This window comes from Hermetia illucens, chromosome 3 (genome assembly GCF_905115235.1).
Source record: "Hermetia illucens chromosome 3, iHerIll2.2.curated.20191125, whole genome shotgun sequence".
NCBI lineage: Eukaryota > Metazoa > Arthropoda > Insecta > Diptera > Stratiomyidae > Hermetia > Hermetia illucens.
The window spans coordinates 37,207,869-37,235,303 of record NC_051851.1 but is presented as its reverse complement, the minus strand read 5'-3'; the positions used below and the strand labels follow the sequence as shown (position 1 = coordinate 37,235,303).

At 38.7% G+C, this 27,435-nt stretch overlaps 1 protein-coding gene across 1 annotated transcript in view; it reads right to left on the bottom strand.

Annotated features, from left to right (window-relative positions):
• Positions 1–21,743: 21,743 nt before the first annotated feature.
• Positions 21,744–27,435, bottom strand: part of LOC119651295 (acetylcholinesterase) — a 220,905-nt gene continuing 215,213 nt past the window's right edge. The window contains exon 10 of the mRNA XM_038054816.1: positions 21,744–21,879. Within this exon, the coding sequence (XP_037910744.1) occupies positions 21,752–21,879 (128 nt within the window). The 3' untranslated portion in view covers positions 21,744–21,751. The remainder of the gene's footprint in view (positions 21,880–27,435) is intronic.

The window sequence follows — 27,435 nt, the reverse complement described above, 5'->3', positions numbered from 1 at the left end:
CTAAATGTGACACAAATGAATGGTAAATGCCAACATCTATGTTGTAAATTGAATAAATTTCAACCGAACGTGGTTCCATAAAAGCTTTCTACAACCTATTAAATGAGGAGGCGATAGTGAGTCATTCATTTATATTTAGAAAACAATGAATTGATCCAAATATATTCAACAAATTACCATTCATTCTCCAAATTCCCGGTCCTAAATCACTCACTACCCCAATAAACTACACGATCGTTATTACAAAAAACGGAATAAACGGTCCTCATAACTCTCCCTTTTTTACACCAAAAACCATTGGCATAAAATAACAATTTGTTTATGTTATTACGACCTGCAGAATTCACACCCAATTATGAAAAACTCCAACAAAAGGAGTATCTTTTTCGAAATGTTCTGAAAACAACTAGACGATACCAAATGAAGTCATTGTTGAATTGGTCGAGAAAAATTATTGATGGAAAGTAGGTGGTTCTTATCTTGTTCAGTGTCAAATCCATTCAAATCTGACATGTCCTCACACTATATTTTAGACACATTATTGCTTACTTCCGAATAAAATGATCACTTTCTACGCCCACAACGTACGCTAAAGGCATCCACTATTCTTCTGCTTAGTATGGAAATCAAAATTTTTGCAATCTTGTTCTGATCCGACTTGGAAGATGGATAATCTGCCCAGAAAAAATCAATGTCAAGATTACCTCTGAACCATTTTAGTCTGGGACTGTGTTTTGTAAATAAATTCAAATGTGTCTAGCGCAAATCTGAAGATGAACGCAAAAAAGCCGCTCCAGTAACGCATTCAAATGTGAGTGGACAACCGTTTTCAACTGACCTTTAGCTGAGGCATGAAATATTGATTGAGTCGAATAATATTCTTATCAGTGGAGATTTGAATTTTAGCGATTTCAAATCAAATAATCGGAAATATCTGCCAGATACGAGCCAAAATCCATCTGGTTAGCCTTCGAAATCAATTTAGCCAAAGAAGACCCATTAGCTGATGAATGCAACAACCCTCGGCGGAATATGGGTTATAGTGTCCATGGAAGCAATTCAACACATTCTTCTAGTGCTTTTAGCATAACTATGATATCACCAGGAAGTCAAGGAGATCAAAATAGTTCAAAGCGTTAAAAATAGATAGTTGCCATAAAATTCTACACCTGATCTTTTGGATATTGCCGTAACTAATTAAAGCCGCCTTCAATCTTAGCATAAAAGATAAATTTCAATGAGCCATGTGGCTTCTCGTTTTTTATGAATTTATTTATATATATTTTTTTGTCTTTGTTTAAGTGTCATCAATTTTTTTTTCTGCGGGTTGTTGTATCAATTTAGTTTGAATAAACATCAAAATTGAACTTATAGTTTTTTCTTGGTGAGAAATGAAACGTGCGCTTAGTGTGATGTCATCTGAGCCAGCAGATTCGATTACTCTAAGCAAGGTACGCTTACAAATACGGGATCAATTGTAAATCAAACTTTCTAGCCTTACATTGACTGCCAAAATAAGTAATTAGCAATAAAGTAATATCGTTAGCCTGTGGTAAATGATTAATTCCACAGTATGCAGACTTGAGCTACTTACCACCAAGACCCTGACTCGGCTGCTATGATATCAATTGTTATATTCAAATTCAACAGAAAAGAACATAAAATTATTTAAGAAAGATACAGAAAGCCCAAATACCAACTGAGTATGTCGCTCCGTGACAAGCTTCTTGCCTCCGTCAATTATCTAATAAGTGTAATAGCCTCATTTTCATTTGGAAAAGCAGAGAATTCACGTTACATCACCACTAAAGCAGCACATGCTAATCGTACAATTGTATGTATCCAATTCAACTAGATACAATATCTAAGAACATGTTTAGAGAAATATGTTAGCAGAAGATTGACAAGTTGTTCGAAAATGGTGTCTCTCTTTGATAATTCGGGTTGTTTATATGATCTTGTCAATCGCAGGCAAAAGGATTTGGGTAGAGGGTTTGAGATTATATACTAACTACAATCTTGTCGAAATGGAAACCAAATAATAACGATGGGCTCAAATCAAATCCTGCATAATCTCTCCCGGTGACAGGTCTCAAGTTGACCAGAAAAATTGATTGAATATGGTTGACCAATTTTTATGCCTCAGAACCAAAGACGTTTACCAACATCACAACAGCAGTAAGGACTTCATCCCTGATTCCAGAATCAAAGATAGCATCAACATCTGATATAATTGTAGCTATACAATATTGGTGCGTTTACTGGTAAGAAGGGAAAAGTCGGGAAGTTCTGCAAGAAGACCAATCGATATTTGTGTTCCATAAAAAACTTGATGGTCCGATACAAAATATAGAAGGTGAATGTGGAAAAAAAGAATATGAACTACTTTATTTTGATAGTCCATGAACGCAATACGACGTTGACTTTACCAACGCTGAGAGTTCCGCCAACACGGTTAAAGAACTGTAACGTTTTGATAACCTGCAGACGGATACCACAATTGTTTGTGCTGACCACACGATTGCGCCAAAGATTGGGCAACCCAATCCTGAGAAAAACGCCCTCTCACAACTGCTCCAAATATAATTTTCTGATCTCGGTGAAAAACAAATAGCGGCCGATGGAAAGAGGGTGAAAACTTCGGCATATTTATGACCGATAGCTGATCATCACGTTCAATAGTTTCCAACTAGAAATAATATACTCGCCCTACATATCTGTAGACCCCTAATATGTCAGACCTTCTATAACCTGTTAGGGGGAAGTAGATTTCTACAACCGGACACGCAACTACCTGCACTTGGCAATGTACCCAGACTGGTTCCGTCGGTTCAAAGATAGCGATTTCGTACTGAGCGACAAGGAGTGTGAAAATCAGCCCAGGAAAGTTAAGGACCACGAATTGGAGGCTCTCTTGGACGGGGACGATACGCAAATGCAGAAAATGCTCGCCAAGCAATTAGGTGTCTCTGCACAAGCCGTTTCCATGCGTCTACGTGCAATGGGTAAGCTTCAAAAGATCGAAAATGGGTGCCGCATGAAATGAACGATAGGCAGATGAAGCGGAGGCCAAAACATGCGAAATCTTGCTTGCCAGACACAAAAAAATATGTTTTTGCATCGGATTGTGAGTGGCGAGAAAAAATGGATTTATTTTGAGAATCCTAAACGAAAAAAAATGTGGATTGATGCCGGCCCACCAGGGACGTCTTCTGCAAGACCAAATCTCTTCGGACGGAAGACGATGCTGTGCGTGTGGTTAGAACAGCGGGGTATTGTCTACTATGAACTGTTGAAACCTGGTATTTTGAATAAAGTTTTCTTTGGTTCCTATAAAAAAAAGTGTTTTTCTTGAAAATAAAAACAGCGGATTTAAGCTTGTACACCTGGTAAATGGGGATGATCATGATTTTTTCCAATTTTTCAATTAGATAGTTTTTGGAAGTTCTGAAAACTAGTAACTTTTAACACATCTCTCCCCACGCCTTGCATTCATTGCCAAAACTGAAATCTTTTTCATAACATACCAGCTGAAGACTTTCATCCTTTAAACCCAACATCAAATGATGACTATTTCGTGTCAGTAGTTGCAAGCTTTTCCGAAAAAAAATGCAACTGACCAACAGCCAGAAGGACAGACAGCCTAATAAACAAACACTGCTATATGTACCTGCCTGGATAGATCTCCCATCTAGTTTGACCCTTTTTATAGCTGACCAAATCCCTGACGAATGCATATGAATAAGCACATGTGCACAACGGAATATATCCATTCATCTGCATGAACATGTTCTTGCACAGGTCGAGTAAGTGGGAGAATAGCGTCACCCTTTGGCAGAAATGACTATGACAAGGACCATCTGATCAAGAAACCTATATGAGGTGGTGGAATTCTTAGACAACGAAAGAAGTCCAGACAAAGAGGTTTTCTCAGAGGTAAACGTTGTTGCCAAGAGCACTATTCGCAAGAGCGCCGAAGGATGCCCTACAGGCAAGGCATCATCAATTTCCTTTTGAATAACCACGCCTGGATAGGAAATGTTACAAAACTAACGCTACACCTATTAAGGAGAAGTTTGTTGACTATGAGATTTCCTTGGGTGCTAATGGCGTGTTAAGTGTATAGGTCAGTAGTGCTACCAGAAAACTAAATAGGCGGCGACAGAACATCAATCAGACTAGCAGTGTTCGAACATGAATGATTAATTGTCAGCTCTACTCAGAACGAAAATAACTGCCCGAATTTATGACGGACCAACAAAATGTGCACAACACCGCTATAAAATGATGAAAGCCATGAAAATTCTTTGCAGTGCCAGTGATTTAACGAAGAAAAAAAAAGAGATATAGACGACGTAAGCAATGCCTCCTTAAAATTCAAGAGGATAAACAATTTTTTGGAGTACAGCACTAAGGCATAAGACGAAGTAGGATAGGTGAAGTAGCCGGAGCAACGGACGTAATAAGGCCACAATACATGCTATGCGGTTACCCATGGAGAAACATCGCGCTCTATATATTGCACTTCTGAATCTGGAGAAAGCGTTTGGCTGTGCAACGCGAACCTATCTGGTATGCTCTACAACACCTAGTATCAAAGAAACTCGTGCGCTGGTGAAGTTGCTCTATTACGATCCGAAAAGTGAAGCTCGAAATATGGCGTTCATCGAAGAAGCGTCCTCTCACCACTCCTCTTTCTCCTTTTCATAGACACTGTCCATCCAACTTCCCTATACACTGCTTTATGCAGATGATGTTTTCCTAGTGTCTTATAGAAAAAATCTCGAGCAACTTGCTCGAAAATGGAATGATCTTCTCATGCAATAAGGTCTCAGATTGAATCTGAATAGAAATGAATTTTTTATTCTTGATCCTCTTGAAACAGGCACTAGCGGTGTCAATGGTAGCGACCTGCCCAGAGACGAAGATGTCGCGTTGGACTAGTGGTGTGGCACGCCTTGATCACATCCGAAATGAGCAACCGAAAGAGCTGTCATCATATAAAGCTTTATACGCGCAAATTTTCCCTCTCATAGAATACATGCGTAGGGCGAGGAACAAACTGGTTTTCGCCATAAATGTGCACAAGATAATAATAATATTATCCAGCCAATACTATTCTATGAATATTACAAATAATGCAATTTAGTCAACTGAGGACGGATTAAAACAGTGATCCTTTGTTGCTTGACTAAACCGACCAAGAAGGCTGGAGAGTGTGATGAGCAATGGGGTTTTGCGGATCATTTAGCTATACTTATCGCTATGAAATTATCATTATCATTAGTGGCACGACAACTTTTTGGTGTAAGGGTGCTGCAGTCGAAAGTTCCAGACATTCAAGTTTGTTCCACCCAACAAAACCTTGACATTCTGGCATATACCATAGGTCTATAGACGACAAACCCAACCTCGTAGTTTCTTACCATAGATATTGTCCTCAAAGCAGTCCAAGTAGGGTCTTTCTCGCCAATTCGGGCGAAGTGCCCTACCCATCGCATCCTGGTGAGTCTAATTTTATTAATTACTGTGTAGTTTCGATGAAGCACATTATATAAACGTCGGAATCATCCATCTTTATATATGGGGCCAAAATGGGTTTCCCTTTTGAACGTGATTAAAAGTTGGCTATTTTGGTTCCCTATTACCCCAATTTTTGAAAATAGAGGACTGGCATCATATACAGTAGGAGTTTTCACTATATTGGAGAGACGTTTCGAGCGTTTCCAGATAATAACTTTGGGCCAATTTCTTCATTTGTGATTCCCTTTTGATGACCAACTGCATAAAAAAACAACTGGAGATGACCGAACCTATCCTAGATATACCATAGTTGGAGATGAAATACCTGAAGGTAATAAGTGACGCAAAGCCAACCTTTTATAAGCAGTATTAGTCCAGGATGGAGCACCACCATATGAAACTAATTGAGGAAAAGTGGACATGAACTGCCGCTCAGTAGCACTAGGGTCGTTTTTAGGGAAACTTCATAAGATTCGGCGTGCTGTTTCTGCTGGAGCCATCACGATAGATCTCCTAGTATCCACTAAGCGCCAAGACAAATGCCACTGAAAAAAAGGGATCATTGACTCCGCACATTGATTCTCGTAGTCCTGGCGAGTACAGATGAGACATAGTGTATTGATCCAACCTGCATTATTCCCCACTTTCGCGTTCAATGCTGTAACACAACTGTTTTATTTTGCACGATTTTGCTCAGATAGGAACTTGTAAGGTATTCCGAAGGTCAATATAGCCCTGGAAAACATTATTAGATGGTGAGATTAGAGAGACACTGGCGCGAGAAATGATCCCTTAAAACTCAATCCTTCGGGCAAAGTAATGTTTCACGACAGTGTGAAAGATGAAGAAGATAATGTTGGTGGTTTTAATAGGTGTTTATCTCACAAATTATTGGTTTCTAGCATAGCAGCTTCCCTCTAGTACCTCGACTTCCAGTCACACACGTAATGAACAACAAAGAGAATGTTCAATTGTAAGGTCATATCCACCATAGAATGTTCCAGTCCTGCTTGGGACTCATTTTGGTAAGCAGAAAAAGGTAAACGTGGTCTATCAATAATAACGGACTAGGCTGAACATGGCCAACGGATGAGTCTACTCGTAGATCAAAGCAACTGCGTTACTTTCGCTAGCATTCGATATCTAATTGAGAGAGAGATACATACTATCGTGTGCCTAGCATTGGAAAAAGTTATCCGAGGCCCAAGAATAAACGTAAGTGGTACCACCTTCAGTAAGTCCACTTAATGGCTGGCCAAGGCTAATTATATTGTTATCATTTGTGGAAACGAATATTCCTTAAAAAAGCTTCCATCCAGATTGAACAGGCGACCCAATATTCGGAACTGCTCATCAACAAAGGGAAGACCAAATTTGTAGTGATAGCGCCAGCACCAAAACCAATAACCAGGCAGATAGGAAGGTACAACTTTGAAAAAATTTTAATCCGGGGAAAAAGTATCAGCGAATTTTAACATGAATAAATGGTTGTTGGGTTATTTTAGCCTATCTAAATCGTTCTGCTTAAATGTCTCTCTATGAGGCTTTTATTGGAAAAGATAATAATTTTGTTAGTTTTCGCGTATTCTTCGGAAAACTTTGGGTTATAAGCAACCAACATTCTGAAAACTCTCAACTGCTTTCGAAAGCAAGGTCTTCAATCCAATGACGCATGCAGCATGCTTAAAATTTGTTAGGAGTAACGAATTGGTAATCCTAGTATGAAACCGGTTGTCGCACCAAAAATAATAATGGGGTGGGTCGCCATGGAACTACATAATGCGGGTAATTGAAGTACATCACCATGCATCGCAGTAATCAAGCATAGGTGTATTTGACGCGCGTTGCCCCACATGGCAGCCAAATATGTATATGGCCTATGACTTAGTGACAGCGCTTTCCGGATAACCTTAGGTAACATGTGTTATTTTGGAAATTATCTCGATAGCTCCGGTGGTTACAGTGATGTAGGCTAGATGATTCTTGCTTTTGCTTGAACAACATGCCATGGTATATAACAAAAAAAGTAGGTCTCCTGCAATTAGCTTCGTTATTGCATATATTATTATCCTCGATATAAGGAACTTCTATTAACAGGCTAAAAATCTATCCACATATATACAACGAATTAGTAGAGGCTACTTCGGGAAAAGAAAACTCCTCCACAACAAAGAACAGGACCAGTTAAAATAAACTGATGGACTACCTCAGAAATTTGTAATGGGGCCATTACTTTGGAATGTTAGGTCATAGCAAGTGTTGTGTATTCATTTTAAGGCCACAGACTACGTTTATTGGTTATGTCGACGATATCACGGTTGTGATTCTTCACAAAAATGTGCAACGTGGACATGCGAAGTATCAGCCTGGGTTATCAGTCTTACTTGATATTACATGGAACGTAGTTACCAGAGCATTAGACAGAACCTGCACTAGTTAACAGTGCTGAAGAAAACTGTTTCACGTAGGGAAGTTCATTTTGGAGCTTAATTCACCATTTAGATCATTTTGCTGTGAAATCACCGGTTAAATTTCGAAAAGCATCCCAATTGCGTGAGCACCAAACCCAAAGAAGTGACACTGCCACTAACTGAGATATTTCCCAACATTTAGAGACCCGAACTTATTTCAAAAATAAGGCTCCCAACGCTGCAACCGTGCGTAAGGATAGGCGAAGCCTGGCAACACCGCCTTGTTCGCTGGTTCCTCACCACCGAACCCAACAACAATCGCCTGTCTGCGACGGAAAGTACGGACCAGACAGCCATCCGCGGCACAGCCCGCCATGGCCGCAACAAACGAAGGACTTAATTGAGGGATTTAGCTGGGAAGTTATTGCCCATCCCCTTTACAGCTCTGATATTGCACCCAGTGATTTCTATCTGTTTCCGAAGTTGAAGGAGCACCTAGGGGTCAACGATTCGATACAGAATGCAAGATGCAAGATGAGGTTTCTAGGTTTCTCAACAGGTTAGCTACTAACTTCTTTAAAGCAGGAATGCAAAAGTGGTTTACTCATCAGAAAAAATGGGTAGAAAAAAATGGTGACTATGTAGAAAAATACTTAAAAAATCAACGTTTCCAATCGTCTGTTCGGCTTTTTTTTTTCCAATAAAAAATTCCTTGCCCCTGAAAAAAATGGGAACTTATTTTTGAAACAATCCTCGTAAGTCGATTTGCGGTCACTGGGATAATATCGATTGACATCTTGGCAGAGGAAAAGTCAGGGCTGTATGATTAAAAAGTGCAGAGTATTGGCAAGGCCAAAGAATGCAACAACAAGAATGAAGGTGCAAAAATTAGAATGTGACAGAAGACAATTCTGAAACACAACCGGATCCCTAGGGATATTCGTTACCACCCGATGCAATTTTTGATTACTCCTGGCAGGTACCGTGGATGCCTGTACCGCTTTGGACATGACGATTACAATTTTCATTCTGAATGCTTCATTGAATACAAAGATCTGGAGGACGTGCTTTCCTACGTCAAAAATTTTGTGGAAGGATATCAGGAATATATAACACACTTATTCGAAAAATACTTGAGTCTCCAATAGGATGCCAAGCAGTAAGTGGCACCATAAATTGTATCCAGACGGAATTTTAAAATGAAAAGGATTTTAACTCCGCCGCACTATGTAATGTCCATAGATGGTACTTCGGAGCTAATTAAGAATTGAATTCACTTTCTGGTTTCTTGCTTGTAGAAAAAACTGGGCTCCTTTCTCGTTATCATCATACCTAACACTGTGTAAGTGATAAGCCTACAGCAGCCGAACGGTACAAAGACGAACACAAACATCCATGACGATCATAAGAAAAGTAGTTGGTTCAATGATAGAAAAGGGAAAGAATGAATGAAAGCGAATGAAAATAGATACATTTACATAAAACCTATCATAGTTAAAACCCGAATAACAACCAAAACCCATTGGAAATAAGGACACCCGCAGTTCCAAAGCAATGTATTGTGTTTTGTGGTATCTGCAAGGTCATGAGGTACGAAAACCAGATGAGAGCATACAGACTTTCTTTCTTTTGAAGTTATTATCTATGTATATCAACTTGGTTCGTTTTAAAAGATAAGTGGGTAGTTCTTGCGGCATAGAGCTTCTAAACTGCAATTAATATGGGTAGAAATCAAAGCTTGTTATGACAATACTTTGAATATTATGACTATTCCCAGTTTTGTTTCTTTCATATTAATACCATCGCCTAAAGGCCTATCACTTTCAATACATAGGCGCACAGAGCGTCCAATAAAAAGAGCAAGAACCTACCCAGTAATAACTAAAATTAAAAAACCAGGGACAGAAAATACCACCCTTCATTCAAAAAAAAAAAATTAATAATTAGAAATAAAATATTGGGTACAGCTTTGATCTTGTTTTCCTACTTTTCGAATTACTATTATTTTGGCAGCCAATAAAGTTTTCAGGTTTTCAGGTTTTCTTTCCTTGATGGCAATCTTTTCCCAGTCTACATGTATATTCCAAGAATTTTGTCATGATTAATGAACTAACATTCTCCATTTCGGTCCTCCCAATGTTTACAAATACCTACATGGCAGCATGTACAAATTTACAAAGGACACAATTTTTTTTTTTCATAATTACACATTTCAAATTATTTTCGATTCATTTTTGTTTTCGAATTTCCACGTTCTCCTTGCATTCGCATCCCAATTTTATGGAGTTTGGTATAAAATTTTTTTTAAAACTTTTTTTTCAATTTTTCTTATTTGAAAAATTTATTTTTAATTTAGTGTGGCTAAAAGTTCACAATAGACACGATCAACGTGCTTGATGTCCTTCCTCTTAGAAATTGGATATTACTTCAACAGCTTCCCTATAAAAAATGAATAATATTCCAATAATGGGTAAGGTAAATATACGCATTTGTATGCTCCTTAATTTTCAATATTTTATAAATATTTAGAGAGGGTATATATTTTCATCTTTTTTCAGTTTTCTTATAATTTCAGATATAGTTATAAGCGCAGTACGATTACATCCGTACACATTTACGGGTTGTGTACGTACACACGTCCACCATTGTTATAATTATGAAGCCTAAAGTATTTATTATTTGATTGTTGTGTTTACTTGTAATTATCTTTTATTTGTTTTAGCTTTTGTTAATTTTATAAGCGTCATAATTTCTACTGTATAATTGTATAAACCTTATTACAACCTTTCCAAGCTAGGGTGTGCTGTAGGTTCCGCTTATTTTTAAGGGCAAGTAAAAACCATCCGAATTACATTTCAACATGCACTATACGAATGCGGTAAATATTATGAGTTTGTATCTAATTTAGATGTACCACTTTGGATAAATATAACTCGTCTAGATACGGACTTTGAACCAAAATGAAAGTTTAAAGCTTTAAATTTGTAGGTAGATGGTACCAAGTTTTATTTATCGATAATATTTTCTTCCTTAATATGCATATTCTCTTTATGAATGCAGCAGTCCACCAATATCCCGCAAAAAACATTTATATTCAATCTAACTTTCCGCTTCGATTAATCCTTAATATATTATGACCGCTTTAGGTATTCTCGATAAACATTCACGAATTACAAGAATTGGTACAAAGGAAAAACAGGCACTAGATTTAAATATGTTTTGGTTCTGTTCGTAGCTTCAAAATTCTCTCCGAGATACTGACTACCTTGACAAGGCAGAGAACAAGACTTGTCTTTAAATCGGAATGTATCTAAGTAGAAAGGCTGAAGGAGATTAACGAAATCAATAAATTTAGTTGTTGGGCGTCGCCAACTTGTCTGCTAAATACGAAAGTTTACATAAACCAAAATCAAGTTCGATGAACCAGATGAAGTTGAAAAAAAGTTAGGAATGTAATATGGTAATCAGATTGGGTCCAAAACTTATAAAAACGTTTAAGAAAATGCCAGCTACAGCCTGTATATGTTCATTAATCTACGGTATCAATGGATCTGAAAAAGGCTATTCAGTAACCTGAAAGTATCATTTACAGATTGTGTTTGTTTAGATGATGGGAGAATTCTATTAAAATAAGATTGTGCATATCATTACGAACCTAGAAAAAATAGGTTTTTTACGTTAACGTCTAGAAAAAAAGGCTGAAAGGAAAAAAACGGCGCAGCATATCGAATTAAGATTTCACAAATGAGTATACATTTCTCAAATACACAACATACCAAATTAGTCAAATAATGGAAAACATAATATAGGAAAATAATATAGGTTGAAAGACAAAATCTGAGATTCTTCAGCAAAGTTCGCCAGTATATTTAGAAGCTTTGGTTAGTGGATAGAGAACCTCTTGAAAATTAGTTCAATACCGGACGACAAGACGGTCAAAAAACTAATGGAGAAAGCGGCGCGACCTATATATAGACTCCCACCACGAATTACAAAATGTTAGGAGGAAATAACACCCCTGTTGAAGTTGGTTTTACCATCAAGGGAAGAACGCATAACGTACTGAAGACTTGACGTAGGCTAAAGTAAAAAGGCTAGATGAAAGTTCAGAACCAAATACGTTAATTATTATTAAAACAACCGCGGAACTCAGAAATGAAAGGTTAAGGAAGACCATTCCTTGCTGAAGGTCATTGTGTAATCGTGATTGATAGATTTAAGCCCAGGCAATAGAGAATATCAAATCATTACCAGATTAAGCAAATGCCTTAACAGAAGTCCTTAAAATCGTAGCTCGGACTATCATCGTGCTTGAGTCGAATGTGGCGAGGATAAGGAATGCATACCGTGGTATTCAAACTACCAAGATAAATCGTCCTATCGAAGCAGCAAAGAAGCTATTACTTGGGGCAAAGTCCACTGCAACTGCGTCAGCTTCACAGTCATTAAATTGTTATTTCTTCGATAGAAGCAAATGGCGAAACCGATCACGACGAGCCGACCCCGCTTGTGAACGGGACAAAGGCTGAAGAAAAAGAAGATGTATGTTGTTTTTTTCGGTTTATTTTATAATGAAAAAAAGTAAATGCTGAATAATGAGTTTTTATTCCTCATATACCGGTATTTCAAGGACCAGTTGTCCTCTTGTTCTGTGAGTTTTTTGGAGTCAAAAAACCGAAATCTAACAATCTAAATAGAAACTCATTATTCGGCATTTAAAAAATAAAATTTGCCTTCTTTTCATTATAATGATGTTTGTTTTTTTTCCATCGTTAAAAAGATGTTTCAAATATCTGGAATTTGGACATATTACGTAAGTACAGCAGGCATGACAGATCACATTTTTTTTTAAGGGGAAGTCGTACTTTCTTTAGTATGTTCGTTGTACTAACCCTTTTAGGAAATCACAAACACTCATAGCCGAGATTCGAACCGGGGCACGATGTCGAGATTGTGAAACTAACCCCCCAACCACAGTTTATCTAACAGGCAGTAGCCAGATTCAATGGACCGGATTTGCGAATGTATTGCGGAATCTTATCCGTACACATCGTAGCCCCTCAACATCTGGCAGTATCTACATCTGGTTTAGTGCCTATGACGTGTACGGATAAGCTTTCCCCAACATTCGCAATTCCGGTCCATTGAGTGTGGGTACTACTTATTAGATGGACTGGGGCCCCAACCATCTCGACCATCGCACCGTCGTGACAGATCTACGTTAGAAAGAAGATATTGCCGAAAACTGTAATGATAATCATAAACGTCTACGTAGCACGCCTTGATCACCAATCGTAGAAAAATTGCAAGAGGCATCTTGGATGGTGCCAAAATTGGTCTGAAGTACCGACCAAAAGGCCGGTCAAAACAACAGAGGTTTGATACGTTGGATGGGGATTTGAAAGCCTCACGACTGCATTCAGATCAGGCCATTGATAGGAAAACAGGCACAACCAATCACTACGGGCCGACCCCGCTTGTGAACGGGACGAAGGTTAAAGAGAAGAAGAAACGTCGAGTAAGCAAAGAGACACTGGACAGGAACATCAAGCTATAATGTTTACGTAAATTATGTGAGCTAGCCGTGAATGAAGACAGACGAGGAGCTCGTTTAGTTGCTTCACTAGTAAAGAGATTCTCCACAATCGCCCTTTTCACTAGCTAAAAATGTATATTATTATATTAACATATTCCGAATTGTAATCCTGCGATAAGGTGTCTGAAGTTTCGCCACCTTTGAGTTTTGAAGCCAAAAATGGACAGAGCCAGAAGAAGATTCTATTTAATTTCTGGAGAATTATCAATCAGGCTCGAAAGAGCCCTGTTGGGGTTTCCCCAACAAAGATCAATTTCATGCAAAGAGGTTTGTGCGGCTCATCTTCACTCCTTGTAGTGTATGTGCATTCATACGGTTTTTTTTCTTGTTGTCCTTCTCCTTCTATCTTCGTTTTTTCTATTTAATTTTCAGTTGAGCTGTGTATTAGATTTACTATCATTATAAACAATTAATCCGTCAATATAATAAGAAATCCAAAAGACTTTTCGACCATCTCTTGTTATAATTCTGTTTTTGTCGATCCTGGGCCATTTATCTGTTCTTCCGATGAATGATGAACACCTCCCATCCCTCCAAATAAGGGCTTCTAAAAAATCGTTTACTTTAACGACTCATAGATTCATATACTGGGGAACAACCAACATTACCGTGGTAATAGTACCGCAGTGCTTAGAATCTATATGACATAACCCTTACCAGATAAAGCTCCCCATAATTAAAATTTTAAAATGATCTTTGGTTTTGTTGAGAAAGAAGATTTTGGCGGAGTAATTAGTGTCGATGAGATTTATTTTAAATAGCGAAAACCGAGGAAACTTCCTTTGAAAAGCCCAAACCGGACTGCCCCTTGATTGCATTTTGCCACCGTTACCAATGGCGTCCTTTATGCCGCCTTGTCCGATGGAAAAGGCTTTTATTGGACGGTGATATCATCCCTCCGACACTCTGAATAAAAATTTGACATCTTCTCTACAATAAGTCTGTGGCCGATGGCAGGAGGCGAAATGGCTCTTAAATTGAAGAAGGTGGCAAGCAGAGTCGGACTGAAGACAAATACCAGCAAAACCCAGGTTCTTAGTTGGGTGGTAATCGGCATCGGGAGCCAAGACATTGATCAACTTGTCTGTCTTAACAGTAGAGTTTCTGCCAGTGGCACTGAGATTGATGTGGTTCGGCCAACCAAAAGCGCTAGATTCGCCTTCGCTATTTTGTCAAAAATCTAGACAATTGCATAAACATAGTAGATAGGTTCGAGCTCAATTAATTGAGCTTAAACTAGGCAAAAATAGGTCCCTCGAGCTCCAAAAGGGTACCAGAGGTGAAAATCTGTTAATAATCACTAACGATAAAATGCAAGGTCTTGCCCACTACAAAAAAAAGATCATCGTGGCGTAAGAGTGGTAATCACAACTGTGATTCACCACCAGCATCAAGTCGGGGTTGCAATTCCTTGTGAATACCTGTCTCCGCCGTGTCATTTATGTCCTCTGGCCCGACGCAATCTCAAATGAAAAATTTTGTTCGGCCCAGGTATAGATAGTCATGTTGATTGGAAAGCCAAAATAGATGGATCACACTTTAAGAGTGCGCGATAACTCCATCGGTGAATATGCCAGGGCCATGCATGATTATCCACTCTGCCTGAATTTCCATAGAAACACGTAGTATAGAAGAGTGAACTAGAAATATGGACTCTCAAAAGGACTTCAACGGAGCTATCACAAATTTCCATCAACCAACAACGATATTGTGTAGGTGTGGTTGACGCTCATTTAAAGGTCAATGGCAATCGTAAGTAGCATTTGCTTATGCTAATTGCCAAACTATTCCTAATGCACCAATGATAAAATGTATAAAAATTTAATTGAAAGGAGGGTCTACTATGCAAGTCGCCAACATATACGTAGAAGACAAGGAGCAGATGAAGATAGACGGATGACCATTGATTAAGATGAAACAAATATGCCATGGTGTTATGTAGACCTCCTGAAGATGGGAGAAAAGGAGCCAGGAAACAATCATTTGAAGCACTGGACTAATTCAATCATCAAGGTAAAAACTAAATCTATCGGTGGTGACAGTCTAACACTCGCAAACCTATCGGTTTCATCCACAATTAGATATCTAAAGCGGGGTAGAAGGCGGACTTTCATACGTGCCTTTCATTCATTTTAGAGGAAAAATAGATAAGTGAAATTGGGCTGCTATTTCGGCTGGAGGAGCATCCGATTTTGTAGGAAAATAACACATACCCCCAGGGAAGTCCTTATTGCAAATAATCCTAAGAGAAAGGGAAGTATATTAAATATACAAATTAGTTTGGTCCAGAGAGGTTAGACATTTGCCAATACTATTCAGTTCTGAGTTTCATACAAAAACCTTATTTTTCACCTTGATTTACGTATCAGATTTGGGGAGATTTTAATTTTCCCCTATCACTTGAAGAAAAGTACAACTGAAGCCCACGAAATGATTGTCGGAGCCTATGTTAGCACTGTTATAATTGATCAGTCGTCTAAGGAATAGTTAAGTTACTCCATAGATGGGGATTGAGGAGCGATTCAAAAGCAAAGGAATTGGATGTCTTACGAACAGAAGTCGTGTTGAGACGTTGAAAGATAATTTTTCGGTTACGCGCGCTTGATTTGAAAGCAGCAGAGAAAGAGTTTCTTTCTTTCGTTGAATGACGACGGAAGATTAAAGGCGGTTATTTACAACAACACCAATTATTACTCCAACACGAAAGTTGAACGTAAATAGTTCGAGGATCATGTTCTGTAACAAACCGATCGAATATCAGTTACTGAAATATGAAGATTCCATTCCGGGTGATCAGTCATCATCATCATCAACGGCGCAACAATCAGTATTCGGTCTAGACTTGCCTTAATAACGAACTCCAGACATCCCGGTTTTGCGCCGAGGTCCACCAAATCGATATCCCTAAAAGCTGTCTGGCGTCTTGACCTATGCCATCGCTCCATCTCAGACAGGGTTTGCCTCGTGTTCTTTTTCTACCATAGATATTGCCCTTATAGACTTTCCGGGCTAGATCATCCTCATCCATACGGATTAAGTGCCCCGTCCACCGTAACTTATTGAGCCGGATTTCATCCACAGCCTGACGGTCATGTTATCGCTCATAGATTTCGTCATTATGTAAGCTACGGAATCGTCCATCCTCCTCCGGGTGATCAGTATCGAATATAATTGATTAGATTCATTTGCGCCGTACATTGTAAGGAAAGCGGCCAGAATAATCTACAGCAATGTTCGGCCTCCTGCATCAAATGTCGTAAAAAGATATTTGCTAATCAACAACACAACACTACAACACTGTATCCACAGTAGTTTTCGTGTATTACTTCCTCTCATTACTCGCAGTTGCGAAAGATGCAGGACTTGGCAGATCACCTGTTCATTTTCCTTGTAAGTATCGAAAATTAGTTTCAAACTTGCATGGCCTCAAAAAATGGATCACTTTTTTGAGACAGATTCCGCAAATTGCCTGAGAGATGAAAAAAGGAATAGCCAGCGATGAGCAATATTTTAATTAATCTATTCACTGATTTAGTTTCGAAATACTTGTATTTCTTGGCTCATACTGTCACTCATTCATACCGCTAGTTTTATCACCGTGCCTTTGGAAACGCCCCTTATATTGAAGATAGCTATGTCTAGAATACGAAACATTAAAAACACAAGACTAACTGAGTACTTTTGGCGTATTTAGGTGAGTTTTAGCATGAATCCCATAGCAGTCGTTGCAATCTTCTCACGGAGCATCAATCCGATGCATTTTTATCATCTATTAAGATATCTTGAACAGAATAGGTTACTCGTATGGTTACCCCCTTTTGCAGTCGCCAAAGCTACTCAGACAGCTCCTTCACCGTTGTATTCTAGACATAGCTACCTTTAACATAACGAAAACCTCAAGAGCCTCGGCGATAAATTGGATCTTTCAGCCCGAGGATGTATGTATGACCACACCTAGTCGGACGCTGAGGAAAAGAGAATATTGAAGGAAGAATTAAAAGACGTTTCGGACTCAGAAGAAGGTTTCCGACTATATATTCCTCATGAATGTATCGAGGTAGGGCTGTTTCTGACAATAGTTCTGTTCTTTGATTAGGAAGCGGAAGGTCAATGGTAATGGATCTTAATAGAATCACTGTACGACTGATGGTTCAAAATTTCTCTATGGGAAGCTTGGTGGAAGCAAACAGCAACATTCTCGGCAATAGATCCGTGTTTGCTCTCCTAGGAAGTGAGTAACAAATAAGTAGATGCATTAAGATAAATCTTTCAGAATCATCCGTTTCCTTCTGAGATACGATGAAGAAACACACATAAGAAAACCATCTAGGTGACATCGACACACCTACGTCGTCCCTATCCGAAAGGTGCACAATGAGATTCCGTCCCCCTTTACCGCTGAAGTTGCTCCTCCTGTGTATAGTCTACTTACTACCGGTACTGTTTAGCTCGCAGAGTATATACATTTCTACGATGGACATGGCAGGAGTTTTTGAGAGACTAAAGTGAGAGGGGGGACGAAATAGAATAGATTTTGCAGCACATTGGAAGTTGAGTCTAGACAACTTTCGTCGCATTTCTTCAACTTAAGATGTGATTGTGATTTGTGAAGTAAGTCAATTACTAGACGATCAAGAATAATATAAATCTCGATGTGAAAGCGATGGCCTATTATCGGAGCAACGTAAATCCCAAGAAAATCCGTCTGAAAACAAATACCTACAGCTCTGCTACTAAACATCGTGGAGGTTTTCACGAACTGCAAATGAACGGTAGAAGGGGAGCTTTCGGTGCCTCAGAATGGAAACAATAATCTGATTGTTCCTCCAGGTTTGTAGTTTCGGAGCAATGGGCTTGCAACTAGCTTCCCACAATAACTCAATACGATGTACAGCAACAGGCTCTTGATTTTGTTTCCATTCTGGACTGAAGCTGGATACTACAGAAGCGATTGCGTAAACGGACGACTGACTATGCTCTAGGATCTGGGAATGTTGACCACTTAACAGAACTGGTATTAGTGGAAGAACAACCTACTCCAATACCGTTAAACTTTTCGAATCGGCCCGTAGAGGATGATCTAGAAAAGCATTACAACCACACCGAAAAAAGTAGTTGACTTCGAATCTCGGTACAGAAGAAATAATTGATTGGACAACTCGAACGCAAAAATTAAGTGGTTAAGCAATACTAAGGTTAATCAATTAGGAATATAGGAAAAAAGAGGAGATATTTTAAGGATAAAATAATGGAAATTGAATTGAAATGGGGCACTCTGTAAAAATAAAAATGGCGGCGATAATCGGTGACGGCAAATAAAAACGATAGGTGTCATTTTAAAGGTCGGATTTTTTTTTAACCGTGGGGCTAAAATCAAGGCAACTGTGTACCAAAAAGTTACTTTATAGTCCGTAGTAAAGCCGAAAGTTTAAAACTACTTCAAAAACCAGCAATGGACAACAAGACTGTACGCCGGCATATTCTGGGAAAAGCTGGCCCAAAAACAATTTTTTTTCTCGGTATTGTCGATTTTCATTAGGAGATTTGGAAGAGGCAACATTGACCTACTATGGTTTTCTTAGAATAGTACGATTTGCACCAAACTTTCCAGTATGGTGATCCCCGCTAATACTGTTTTCAACTAAATCCTTAAAAATTGGCAGAATTTCTTCTTTGCAAAATAAGGTTCGGTTTCAATTTGCTTTGACGTACGATAAACAAATAAACATTTAAAAACTTCTATTGTAATTTAGACTATTTTTTCGATAGCTGCGGACCCAAAATAATCACGAGAAAGACATGATAAACAAACTTATAACACTTTCTCATCATAAAACGACTTAGTGAGAACCACTCTGATATTTAGAAACACCCCATATAATACGTGAAAGAGAAATTCCTTGGCAGTATATTTGCTTTCTTCTCAACTCTGTTTTTGTTTTGTAATAAAAATAATCAAAATTAGTGAAAAATTAATCTTTGCCTCGTTTAGTACATAAGAAATCTCCAAAACCAATGACTCGAAATTTTCCTCAGTGTTCGGCTTTAAAAGTGTCTCGATTTGATTGCTTGACCCTAAAACTGAGAAAATTAAAACGAAGTAAAGATACTGTCCTGCAGAGATACGTAACAAATGTGACAACAGAATAACGTTGACGTTATTTACTACTTTTCATTAGAACCGGAAAGGCCGTTAAATTGAGTTCGTTTTTATGTTTTATTTCATTTCTTACGAATTTTCTATTTCCTTCCCTTTATAAATTTAGAAGACTCCTTACCGAGTCGGGAATTGTATATTTCTCTAAAAGCATTATATTTATTCTGTTATTAAAATATTCTCTTTATTCATTCTTTATTATAAAATTCATCTGATGACTATTCGATACTTCTTTGTGGAGGGAAAAAATACAGGTAGAAAAAACGCAAAGAAAGTAAAGCGCTTTTATCTAAAATGCATCCAACACCACAAAAGTGCTACAAGGTTCATGGATTTCATTGCCTAATTAACACTAATTTTAGATATTGTATTCTTGCAAATAATGTCATTTGAAATCCTTTATTGAATTTATTCAAATATTATTTGTTAGCTATTAGCATATGTCCCATACTAATTATATTTATATTTTTTAATATCGCTCCATTGTTTACACCTAGACTAACGATATTTAATGTAGCGTTACATTTTGGGTTATTTTTATTTGTTAATATCTTAATAGCCTACACGTATGTCTTATCTGTTTTAGTAATTTATACTAGATGCTTTAAATATATGTTCCATAAGAATAAGTTTCAGTATTTGCTATAAACACCTGTGATATTGTAAAAGTGGTTGCACAAAGAGTGCAGGGATCGTTAACAGGTTCTAAGAAACGCTCCTTCACTAGTCACTGCGCATATAAAAAGTTGGAAATAAAAAAGTAATGGGAAACCATCAGCATATAAAAGATATTAATATAAATATCACTCGTCAGATTTTTTGTATTCTATCCTTCATGCACTAGATTTTTATTATATTAGGGATTGTTACAAAACTGTTAATCTTCCATTTTGAATACCCCGAAAACAGCAAAGGACTGGGTTGGTAGTAATATTTCAATGAAATGATTATTTCAAGGCATTTGAATTCATGCCTATTAAATTAGATTCCTTCGTCTGGAAATATTTATTGTTTGTTGGACTTCATTCTATAACTTCACGTAACCGTGGGTCACAAATAACGACCAATTAACCGCCCAACAGGCTGGGTATGATTCTCCAATTTTCCAAATACTCTTCAGAGAACATTGTCTAGTAAATTTGGGTAGTTTATGTTTCACCGATTAATTACAGTTTGCTTCTATTAATGCTTCCATATTATTATTTCTGTTTTTGGTATTTTAAATTGTGCCGTGGCTGTGTATTCATTGGCCTACGTCTATGAATGTATATTATATAAACACAATGTATCAGGCTTGAATACATCCTGCCTAATATAATATATACCCTTTATGCTTGAGTGCAGATAAATCTTCATCTAATATTTATCTAAAAACGCTTCTAAAATGCTTTCATAGATGTGGAAACGATGTATATTATACTATTTATTGGGGCCATATATATATATATATATATATATGTAAATGTATTATTATACTGTTGAATTCTGGAATTCAGGCATTTATCCAGAATAAAAAAGGATTATCTCGATACTCGGAAATGTCTGCTGGGAGTAATGAACATTTTTAAAATTCTGCTTAAATACACATAACAAAATTGGTTCGATAATTTTTATATAAATTTATTATTATTTTTTTGTTATATCTCCTAAACAGTATTTTAATATACAAAGACAGTTACAGCATTTTTTTCTACATTATTTTAGAAATAATGCATTTGTTTTCATTTTTATAGATTAGGTCATCTGGAAATACTTGTTTACATTTGTTCAGTTGTCGTTTTGCTTTCATATAGGTTTCTACAAATAATTACAATAATAAAAATATATATAATTAGATTATATTTGTTTCTCTTTGATATGTCTTGAGATTTTTGTCCTGCTTTTTGGTTATGATTTTTTTTTTATTATTTTATTATTTTTATTTATTACCTTTCTCTTATAAATTATTTTGAATTATAACTAGTCTTTGCATTTTTATATCAACACCTATGATGATTTCTGATTTCATATGTAGATGATAAATTGTTGCTCTTCCTTTCGTTCTCGGAAAAAATACCGTTCAATTTAAAGGCTTATACGGGCGAGCACAGTCATTGTTAATATTGTGATTGTTATGTGGATGGAAGCCGTCACAGATGCTCCTGATGTTCTACTACTTTGTTCCAAGTCATTACATGGAGAGTTATAGGGAACTGGAAAAAAGAAAATATAAATTAATAATACCTATAAAACAGAAATCTCTTTGTCATTACTTTATTTAGAAATTTCCATCCTTTATTTTTTAATAAAATAAATAAAATAGCTTGTTTTTTTTGTATCTTATAAGGAATGGTAACTTGGACTGACATTTATAGTATCCAAGTGACTGGAGGACACTCAAAGTGATCATCCAAGGTGATTGTTCTCAATTATAATATGGTCGTCACAAACACCTACGTCTTACATAGATCGCCAACCTGTGTTATGCACCACGATTGTCCACTCCCAGCAATGTGCTTCAACTTCCTTCACGATTTTCTAAGAAGCTTGCACTTGTGGTTCTAGTAGTGGTTTACGTTTGTAGTGTCTGCGCTTCACGGCATATGCAAAATTTCGTTTTTTTTGTCCCGTGACATGCTGGCGAGCAAATTCATTTTGATAATTTTATATATATAAACTCTTGTTACCTTTTAATTTCCCTCCAAACCTTGAAATCCGATTAAATATTTCCAAATTTTAATAGGTTCGTTTTACCAATATCACGAAAACGATCATTAGCCTTTTCGTTGTTGGTTTCACATAGGCCTGCTCAAGTTGTATATTATTAAATGAATTCATAAAGCCTGTTTCTGGCTAAAGCAAAATGCATTCCAATACAAATTGACTTTTTTGGTATAATGAGTGAGCATTTAAATTTGGTCAAATGAGAATACCACATACGATCGCTAAATATGGAACTTAGTAAGAGCACATTTTTTGTTAGCCTTGGATGAGTCTGATGGAATCAAAGTTGTAGATGAATCCATAAGACACCTTCAAAAAGCAGTCGAGGAGAGAGGAAAAGAGACAAACTTTGGCAATATTGCATCACCAGTACAATCAGCCCGGAAGAAAAAAAGTAGTTGAAGGCCATGATAACTGCGTGAAAAAATCGCCCGTCGAGCCGAATCTAATGTTGCGATGCAACCCCCACTGTAGGCAGACTCTTCTTCTTCTTCCGCTCAGTTACTAGAGCAATATTAAGAGGTTAGATGTTGCCTTCTATTTGTAGTTAAGTCTAAAATTGATAGACCAAACTACAATTTTATTTTATTATATTTCGGGAGCAACTTACTCCCTTTATCAGTACAAAGCTTTGTACTGATGAAGGGAGTAAGTTGCTAATAATAAAATAAAATTGTAATTTGGAGTAAGCGACTGGTCTATCAATTTTAGGGCAATATTGATTATATTGTTGCTTGCTGAGCATGTGTGTGTTTGTTTTTTTTCATCCGTTTGAAAGGTTAATACATATCCTATAAATCAAATAATGGCTTGTTGTCTAATCTTGCAACACCTGTCCAGCCTATTCGGGCAGATTCCAACACAAATGTGTTTGCAAGAGCTTTAATAATAACTAATATTCGAGAAAGAAACTAAATTTGATAAATAAACGTTTGGCCGTTTGGCCCATGACGGAAGTGTGTTTCTGCCAACATAGTCTGCCATCAGTCCTGTTGGTGTCATCTTGGATGGTTTCAGGAAAACGTCTTAGTCTGCCAGGACCCAAGAGGAGAAACAAAAATTAACAACAACAGTAACGTATTCGCGATATAACGGCGGCGTGTGAATCTGCGACTGTCGCGGGACCAACCGCACATCAAAGCAAGGGGCTCCAGGAAGGCCACGTCCCACTTGGCTTAGTCGAGGCTTCGCTGGACCCAGTGTCATTATCCCACGCTCCGTTTGAGAAGCGTGTGGAGAAGAAATGAACTTGAATTCTCGACAAGCGTGTGTGTGTATATGAGGTGGGGAGAGGCAAAGCCTTCAAACACTAGGCGCCCAGTGATCCATTGTACTCGATCTCCCGTCTAAAGGAATATTCCGAACCTGTTTATGTATCGCAGGATTTCCGTAGATATGAAGCCACCGCAGCAGCTGGAGGTTGACATCTGATATCGAATACCATATAGAAAATGTTATGCGGATCCCGCTTCCTCATTACAGGATGGGGACGTATCATTTTGGAGAATCCGTATTCCGAATATATGTTCGGCTAACGAATTATAGCTAGTCAGATTGCCAACAATTTTTTTGCAAGTCTTCCTGTTTTTGGATAGGATAAACTTTGCAGTGTGTTTGTTTGGTTCTGACAGCAAAACCTTGGTGCGTCTAGCAGCACTAAGACCTTGCCACCAGCTGTTAAGGGAAACTTATAATGATGATACTGGTACTCCATTTGAATGCGGATATAGAGTATTGAATGCGGATATAGAGTTCAATAGATTGATACATACGATTTTTCAAGTGATGAAAGACTTCAGAACGGTTTTAATGCAGCCTGCCTATCTCTGCAGATTGCGATATGCCTGCCCTTCAACTGCTCGTCAATCGTACAGGTTGCTGCCTTCAGGATCACTTACAGCCTGAAAGGCCGTTTGCAGATTGTCCCAAGTTAAAAGCCCAGTTGTCGTGTTCATTTGAAAGGTAGCCTTCACCGTGTAGAAAACTTCCACATATCCCGCCACGTATTCCCCTGGGACTTTCCAGTTTTCTCGACATTTGAGGGGGAATGAATGAGAAACCGGGCATCAGGAGGCATTGCGAAAACTCAATTCAGTTCTTCCAATGTTCTGTGCCCCCGCGTCCGTTGTTTACATGTAGATCCAAACAAATTAGTCAGTGACCTGCTCTGATTACAGTGTTCTGAATAAATAAATCCAATAGCTGCAATTGAATAATGCTTTTAAAGCTGCGCTCGATGTCATGCTCGTGGCTTCGGTAATACAGTGCAAGGAGGCCAGCTTACAGCGAAAACTCTTTTATTTCAACTTACCCCACCACACTACGGATGCATTAGCGCTTTGGTGCGCCATTTTGATATCAAAAACTCCTAAGATCATGACTGGTGTTATGGAAGCAAGGAAGCAGAGTCCAACCGGCTCCGATCGACAGAGTCAGCCCGTAGCATTCACGAAGGAAAGCAGGTATCCCACCTTGTAGTTATAAATTTCTTTGAGGACCACAAAGAATAGTTTACCTAGTGTCTGTAGCCTGACGCTAGCTAAAGCGTCTGGCACAGGAGCTCTCATGATCGGGTGTTGTTATAAGCGGGTCAAATCCTCTTTGACTTGGCACAGGTGGTGAGCCTTCGCCATCTGAGGTCCACGGCTGCTAAGTAGTGCAAGTAGATCCCCTAGACAGTCGCCAGTGGAACACCGACTGTACCCGTTGAAGGACTGCCTAGAGCAGAACCCCGCCTGGCCAATCCGTTAGCCCGCTGATTCCCCTGTATGTTCCTATGAACCCAGAGCAGGGTGTTCTTGAGCGTTCCATCCAGACTATTCAATGCATTTGCACACTGTCCCAACAACCTGGAGGATGTCGCCGCTGAGTACAAAATCGTAATGGCGGCTTAGCTGTCGGTCAGAATGGTCATATTACACTTGGGGCTCGGATCATGCTCCAGCAACCGACAAGCTTCCGGTATTGCCAGTACTTCCGCTTCGAATACACTGGCGAAACCTGGGAGACCATACGACTCGAATACACTGTGTGTATTCCCTCGCACTGACTTTACAGACCATCTTTGATCCATCGGTGAAGAATACTGTGCCTTGCAACACGCCGCCGGACTTCCACTTTGTCCTGGTTAGAAAGTCCACAACAAAGCTTCTCGTGAAGTTCAGCTTGCGCGTGGAATAGTCCGTAGCGAATGCCCAGATTTCCTGAGGGTACTTCGTCTAAGGTGTTATTATGGCCGTAGAGTTTCGCTGTTTAGCATCCGGACTCACGTGATCTGACGAAACTGCACGCTAAAGCGTATTTAATATCTAGACGAAGGAGATGCAGGAGTACATTAAGAGCATCTGCCCGACAAGACAAGATGTATGTTGGGATGGGACGCACCACCGCCCCTTACATCCAGAGAACTATCCTCGGCCAGACATCCTATTTCTTTGCAAAGGTAATTTGCAGTTCTATGTACAATCTTCAATTTAGCTTCGGATCCAGGATTACACCCTGAAGAGAAGACTCACAGGACTTTCCATGCTAGTTTTTATTTAGTGGGAGCAACTTTAGTATCCTCCCACGAATGTGACCATCAACCTTAACCTGCGAAGAGCAACTTTGTTATAAACCTCTAAGCCTTTTAGACACTAAAGATTCTCTTCCTTGGTTAGAAGAATTTCCTTTGGCCGTGCCTATCAAATACTGGTTGGAAACACCGGGTTGAATTGGGAACGCCCGGTGATATGATGGTGGATATTCCGAATAAAGTTCTGATGATTGTCTATAGTAAGCCATTTAAAACCTCCCGTTTGCAGAATAGGCTCATTTTACGTCTTTTTAGGGAAATGATCTCTCTTATCTCATCAATGCAGATCCTTTCCATACCCTCGGCAGGATCGTGGTTTGCTTTGAACTTCACGTTTGTGTATGTCGCTCCAACGACGTTGGCACGTCCTAGTACTCAGACTTCATATCCTCTGAAGCTGGGTTATTTCTTTTCTCTCAGCACTTTTCAGAGGTAATTACAATCAAAAGGTAAGTGTCCAATTTGTGTTGACATAGTAGGGATAATGTAATCCTGCAGCACCTTATCTCTTCACGTCACAATAACATTTATACTACCTTGATCAAAAGATCAAGACTTTTTTCAGCGAATTCAAAATACAAGATTCATCATCATCATCAACGGCGCAACAACCGGTATCCGGTCTAGGCCTGCTTTAATAAGGAACTCCAGACATCCCGGTTTTGCGCCGAGGTCCACCAATTCGATATCCCTAAAAGCTGTCTGGTGTCCTGACCTACGCCATCGCTCCATCCTAGGCAGAGTCTGCCTTGTCTTCTTTTTCTACCATTGATATTGTCCTTATAGACTTTCCTGGTGGGATCCCCCACCGTAACCTATTGAGCCGGATTTTATCCACAACCGGACGGTCATGGTATCGCTCATAGATTTTGTCATTGTGTAGGCTACGGAATCATCCATCCTCATGTAGGGGGCCAAAAATTCTTCGGAGGATTCATCTCTCGAACGCGGTCAAGAGTTCGTAATTTTTCTTGCTAAGAACCCAAGTTTCCGAGGAATACATCAGGACTAGTAAGATCATAGTCTTGTACAGTAAGAGCTTTGACCCTATGGTGAGACGTTTCGAGCGGAACAGCTTTTCTAAGCTGAAATAGGCTTTGTTGGCTGACAACAACCGTGCGCGGATTTCATCATCGCAGCTGTTATCGGTTGTGATTTTCGACCCTAGATAAGAGAAATTATCAACGGTCTCAAAGTTGTATTCTCCTATCCTTATTCTTCTTCGTGTTTGACCAGTGCGGTTTGATGTTGTTGGTTGGTTGGTTTTCGATGCTGACGTTGCCACCATATACTTTGTCTTGCCTTCATTGATGTGCAGCCCAAGATCTCGCGCCAATTACCGCCTGCTCGATCTGGATGAAGGCAGTTTGTACGTCTCGGGTGGTTCTTCCCATGATGTCGATATCCTCAGCATAGGCCAGTAGTTGGGTGGACTTAAAGAGGATCGTACCTCATGCATTTACATCAGCAT